We start from the raw sequence: 6,543 nt of genomic DNA, 5'->3' as shown, positions 1-6,543 counted from the left end.
ACCTCAAAACCAATGGTTGCAAAATGAAATGTGAATATTCACAGCTACCTCTTTAACACAACTGTTACCAATTAGGTTGCCTTCAGTTTGGAAACTTTTATGCTTGGCCTTTCTATAACACAGATTTAATGTCCAACCCTATCCCAGTGCTTTAAACACACACACACACACACACACACACACACGCTTGGCCTTTCTATAACAGATTTAATGTCCAACCCTATCCCAGTGCTTTAAACACACACACAACACACACACACACACACACACACACGCTTGGCCTTTCTATAACAGATTTAATGTCCAACCCTATCCCAGTGCTTTCAACACACACACACACCACACACACACACACACACGCTTGGCCTTTCTATAACAGATTTAATGTCCAACCCTATCCCAGTGCTTTAAACACACACACACACACACACACAGGTCAAAAACCCTTTACATTTTTGTTTTCTCAAAGTAATATCTTCTCTCAATCCCTTCAGACATTTCTGCTATGGTATTATTGGGAAACCTCAAAATTATATCTTAGAGTTTCTGGAGTCTATACAGAATCCCTAACTTAATAAAATAGAAATTCTCTCTGGAGTAATGTGGTTAATCTACATGTGAGAAGTGGGTATCATAAACTGAACCTTAGCCCTCCAGAGTTTTATCCTGACAGACATACACAGATTATCTGGAATAAGGGCAGGAACCAATGTACCAAGCAAATTTTTTGTACAAAATATTGGCAGTTCAAGGGACAGAGGATCATTGTTTACATCTTCTAGTCTCTTGCTGTTCTTAAGACAATTCCATGAACAATAGAAGGGATTTCAGGAAGACATAAATCTGAAACTCCATACTCCATCCTCACTCCTTTATTTTGTTTTAAATCATCAGATAGTAATTTGAGTTTAAGACTAACTTCTGCCATTCAAAATAATATTGAAAATATTTCCTAAATAATTTAATGACAGTGACCACAATATGTAAAGATTTGATTCTGCTAAGATTACAAATAATCAAAAATGTTAACTTTGAGATTCAAAACCTTACAACATCTGGAAAAAACTCTTTATCAAGTAACTATAACAATAACATTAATACTTATTTGTGAAATAAAACACTTCTGAAACACTTGGGAATACATGCTTATTCCATTCTCTGGATAATTATTAGTACTTTCTGAAATCTGTTGAGGAATAATTTCTGTAAAAAGAGAGCAGCAATTCCAGAAACTAGGTGCCAAGATGACATAATAAAAAAATTCAGTTTTCCAGTACTGGCTTGATATAAAATGGCCTTTAAAAGTATTATTAAAAGCAAATAATTAATTCTTAATGCTTTCTTTAAGACATGTACTCTGTCAAATTAATGAAGTATGGTCTTGGATTGTCTTCTATGAGGTATCTGTAGAGTCACATCTCATACTGTAAACATACTGTTTTGGAAACATCTTCATCTGAAAATCATGGTGAAGTCTCATTTTGCCATTAAATGGAGACTAGCACTGTCAGGCTGGAGTGACTGTTTTGAGAGACTGGTGCTTGATATGGACACAGCTGTCAGGGATTCCATTTTCTCATTTAGGTTTGCATTTATTGCTCTCAAGTCTGTGACTACAGGATAAATAAGGCAGTAGTCCCCAAAATATATAAAATTAGGGACTGGAACTCTGACAATTTGCACAAGTTCTGTCCACTTCTTGCCTGTAACTCTGAAGCTGAACAGTACATTTATACATGCCAAATGTGTTCAATAATAAATGTTTTGCTTTTGACTGTACTTCCTCCCATTTAGATGAACTTCCAGGAACTGCAATGTCAAGAAAATATCATTACTATTCATTGTTCATAGTTACACATTAGCGGATAAAATACAGGGAAAAAACCAACCTTAAGATACTGTGAACATATTTTTATTAGTCTAATTTGTACCCTCTCTATTAGAGAAGTATGTCATTTTATACATCCAAAGTGGCTTCTCATTATTCCAATCTCTCCAGTCCACTCTCAGGTAGAGAAAGAATACCAGACATCAAGTACAAGGCTGTCATTAAAATATCTTAAACGCACTTTAAAAATAAACCACAGGCATATATTATTTTGATAAAAAATAAAATAAAAAGCATCAATCTGAAATGACTTAAAAAAATGAGAAACATAAGACTTTAGCTTTTCTTATGTAGAAAAGCGCATGGTGAGCATGGTAAATATACTTAATGCCTTTGATCTAAAGGTAAAAATCAATTTGTAATGTTTCATCTCAAAGAGGTCAAAAATTATTGTTCTGCTATCAATATTGACCTGAAGCTCACCTTTTGAAGAGCCTCATCCCTCCCTTAAAACAAATCTTTCAGCAGAAAAGTCTACCTATTTAATTATAAGCACAGATGTTTAGTTTCAGAGATAGAAGTCCACCAATCCCAGGCCCCATTTACCATCAGCAACATACTTAGCTGTATATGAACTATGGCAGTAGATTTTCCTGAAGTGAGAGACCAGATATTTAAATCTTCCACTGAATATACATCTTCTATTTTCATCAAGGCTTCTTTGATACAATCTACATTCAAATGGCTTGGTACACCTATTAGTTCAGGATATATAATTTATATGTAAAGTTTATTTTGGAAAAAAAAGAAGTTTTTCATTACTGAGAAGACTTTTTTCAAAGAGAACAAATGGCTTTGCCAATTCAGTTTAAGCAAATACTTTAAGATAAACTAGGTACACATATATTTTTACTAAAAATGTAGGATATATACAAGTGGTTAATACATACTTAACAAAATGTTCATTCTCTCTAAAAAGGAATGCCAATCAAACCAGAATACTTTGTTTAACAGATAAGCTAGGATAGGCAAAAAAAGAAAAAGAAAAAAAGAAAGAGAGAAACATCCAATGATGATAAACCTATTGTTGAGAAATTTTATTTTCATGTTTACTTATAATATCAGTAAGGCAAGGATGTCATAAATACAACAGAGTCACAAGTTAAATGGGAATTAAGGAATTAAACTACTAAACATATTCGCATTGAGAATCAAAAGAGTTGCATTCTTGTCCTAGCTCCACAGTTTATTAGCAGCATAACCTTAACCAAGTTATGTTATCCCTCTGAACCTCAATTTTCCTGATTTTAAGTGAGGATAATTTACTCCATTGTCTGCCTTATTTTGCTTAGCTATTATAAGGGTCAAGCGGGTAATAGATGGGAGAGTGCATTGATCTGTATGTTATAAACATGTAAGGTATAGCCTAATAAATATCAGTAAAATGCAAAAGACAGTTCCTACCCAGTGTCCCCCCAACTCCCAATCTGCTTTAGGGAAATAATAAATCCTTAATGGGAATATTAGTGAGATCTTACCTTCCAGTATTATAACTACTGTGTCCCATATGATGCGAAATGTTGTAAAAGCCACAAGTAATGAAAATATATATGTACAGATGGGATCAGCAATCTTGTATTCTGGCTAGAAGGTAATAGTTCAAAGTTGTATGATTAAATATAGAAAGATAAAACAGGCTGTAAAACAAAGCAAGGCATATGTCCCCTGTTCTTTGGCTTTACCAGTATTAGAGAATATCCTTAAAACTTGGATACTGTAGTTGAGAAACATCTTTCCCAGACTGTTAAATGACTTTCCTCTTGGGACCTATTTCTAGAAGTTTAATTGCCTGTTCTACTGTTCTCCTCTATACCTTCTCTAAATCTTCTCCACTGTACCTTCACAGAACATCAGAACTGCAAGGATTTTTAGCAGCCATTTGGTTTAAGCCCCTCTTATAAATGGGAAGGAACTTAAGTTTACAGAGGGGAAGGGACTTGTCCAAGGTCCCTTGGCAGAGCCTCATCCCTCCCTTAAAACAAATCTTTCAGCAGTTCAGTGACAAGACTTACGACTGAGTTTTCCAGTGAAGGCACTACCAAAGCCAGCTACAGATTAAGTTACCGTGTGAAGTTATACCATTGTGTTTACTGCTAACAAATATGGATGGTCAACTAAGCTTATGTAGATGCAAAACGAATAGAACTGGCATTGGTGTCCAGCATACTGACAAAGGATAATCAGCTTTATTTTTAATGTTGAAATCAAACACATTTTAAAATAGAAAAATTGGCAATCATATTACCTTGAATCGTATGATGTATGCAGCTATTAGCACACCAACACTCTGTACTAAATCCCCCAAGGCATGTACAAATGCAGCTCTCACTGCCAGGCTATCCTGCCCATGTCCATGTCCATATCCAGAACCTATGGTAGGAGAATTTGAAGGCAGGGAGTGGGAATGGGAGTGATGGTGACCAGACTGCTTCAACAGAAACCCCATTCTGTTAAAATAAAATAAAACATTATTTTTCCTAATGTTATTGGTAAACATTTGTTCCTAGTCAGACACTAATTCCTGGTAATAAATGATGCAACACAGAACTCATTCATTTAATAAATATTTGAGCATCTATTATGTATCAGGTACTGTTCTAGGTGCTGGGGTCAAAACAGTGAATAAGACAGATATATCCTTACCCCCAAGGAGCTTAGGTTCCAGTAGAGAAAGCAGAGAAGCAACAAATAAATACAAAATATACATCCAGGCAATGAGAAATACTTTGAAGAAACATAAAGCATTGTAAGGGGATGGAGAGTGATGGGTAGTGTAGTCAGAGAAGGCCTCTTCTAGGTTCCATCTAAGAGAGACTTTAAGGAAGTCAGGGAGCAAGTGGTAGAAGAGTCTTCAAGGCAGAAGAATAGCAGGGCGAAGGCACGAAAATGAAAACGTGCTCTATGTACTTTTTTTTTTGGCAGCTGGCCAGTACAGGGATCGAACCCTGGATGTTGGTGTGATCATCACCACATCCTAACCAACTGAGCTAACTGGCCAGCCTGTGCTCCATGTACTTGAAAAAAATAAGCCATTGTGGCCAGAATAAAGTGAGCAAAAGCACTAGGAAGTGAGTTGCAGAGGTACATGGGGTCTTATTAAAAGGCTAAGGTAAGGACACTTGATTTTATTCTAAGTATGAATAGAAGCCACTAGGGCAGGGATTGGTGAATTATGGCCAGTAGACCATATGTGGCTTGCTGCCTGTTTTGGTACAGAAAGTTTGATTGGAATATAGCCATGCTCACTTGCTTACAATATGGAGTGTGGCTGCTTTTGTTCTACTAACAGCAGAGTTGAGTAGCTTTGAAAGAGACTGTATGGGTCTCAAAGCCTAACATATTTCCTGCCTAGACCTTTACAGAAAAAGTTTGCTGAACTGTGGTGTGAGTGGTTAAGTATATAACTTAAAAATGATAGGTTTTTTTTGGGGAAAAAAAAATTAGTAGTTAAAAAAAAACCTAGATAGAAAAATATTCTGAAAGTTAAACCAAAAACGTTGTCCTTAAATTCCTCATTGTTAGTTAACCTCCAGTATACCTCAGCAAACTAATGAGAAATTCATAATGTCCATAGCATTTCATTAACTTTTATAAGAAAAATTAATATACAGTTGTCCCTCGGTTTCCATGGGGAATTAGTTCCAGGACCTCCTGCACATACGAAAATCTGCAGATGCTTAAGTCCCTGATATAAATTGGCATAGTAGTTACATATAACCTACATAAATCCTACCATATACTTTAAATACAGATTTACTAGATTACTTATAATACCTAATACAATGCAAATGCTATGTAAATAACTGTCATACAAGATTTTTAGAGAATAACAAAAAAAAGAAATTTGTACATGTTCAGTACAGGCGCAATTTTTTTTCAAATATTTTTGATCCACAGTTGAATATATAGATGCAGAAACAAAAATACAGAGGGTCGGCTGTATGGTATAATTAAAAATATGAAAATATCACTGCAAATTACTGAATGCATGTACACTTGTCTCTAAGTTCACAGTAGTTGAAAATATTAATGTAAAAAATATAGAGCTTACATTACGTTAACTGCAACTCCAACAGCTGCGGTGATGAGCATTATATCTCCATTTATTTCGTAGTTCATATGGATAGTTCTTTGCACAGCTTCATATAAGAGGAATCCCATAAGTATATACACTAACAGCACACTAATCATAGCTGACAAAACCTCTAGAGGAAAAAATATATAAAGCAAATATATTTTCAGCAGTTATTGCACTTCAGAGCAATTAAACATTGTGCAGTCTTTTATTTATATTTTCTTTCCCCTAAGGAGATATAATCACAATTATATCATGTCATTAAAAAGCACTTTGTCATGTCATTTTCCTTATTCAAAAAGTGTTTATTAGCAGCTTGACTGATCTGGGTCCTTCACTAATTTACTCCTACTACTTCCCATCCTCCACTCATCTCTTCAGGATCAAGTTATGTAAATTTATAGACCATAAAAGGTAAAAAATGACAAGCTGAGAAAAAATATTTGTCACATACATTACCACAGACTAGTTTCCTAATATAAAAAAAGTACATTTAAAAATCAGTCACAAGGTGAACAACCCATAAGAAAAATGGGTAAAGGACACAAATAGCAATTCACAGTAAACAGAAATTGCCAAA

At 34.9% G+C, this 6,543-nt stretch overlaps 1 protein-coding gene across 1 annotated transcript; it reads right to left on the bottom strand.

Moving 5' to 3' along the window:
* Nucleotides 1-854: 854 nt before the first annotated feature.
* On the bottom strand, nt 855-6,216 carry LOC103583003 (zinc transporter 4). Its single transcript, XM_008564435.1, has 5 exons — nt 5,940-6,216; nt 4,134-4,335; nt 3,367-3,472; nt 2,449-2,583; nt 855-1,809 (listed from the first exon to the last, which is right to left on the bottom strand). The coding sequence occupies exons 1-5, from the start codon at nt 6,077-6,079 to the stop codon at nt 1,655-1,657; spliced, it is 738 nt and encodes a 245-aa protein (XP_008562657.1). The 5' UTR covers nt 6,080-6,216; the 3' UTR covers nt 855-1,654.
* Nucleotides 6,217-6,543: the final 327 nt, after the last annotated feature.

The sequence above is a fragment of the Galeopterus variegatus genome, unplaced genomic scaffold (genome assembly GCF_000696425.1).
Source record: "Galeopterus variegatus unplaced genomic scaffold, G_variegatus-3.0.2 Scaffold18961, whole genome shotgun sequence".
NCBI lineage: Eukaryota > Metazoa > Chordata > Mammalia > Dermoptera > Cynocephalidae > Galeopterus > Galeopterus variegatus.
Note: the sequence above shows the minus strand (reverse complement) of the source record. Positions and strands in the feature narration are given on the sequence as shown.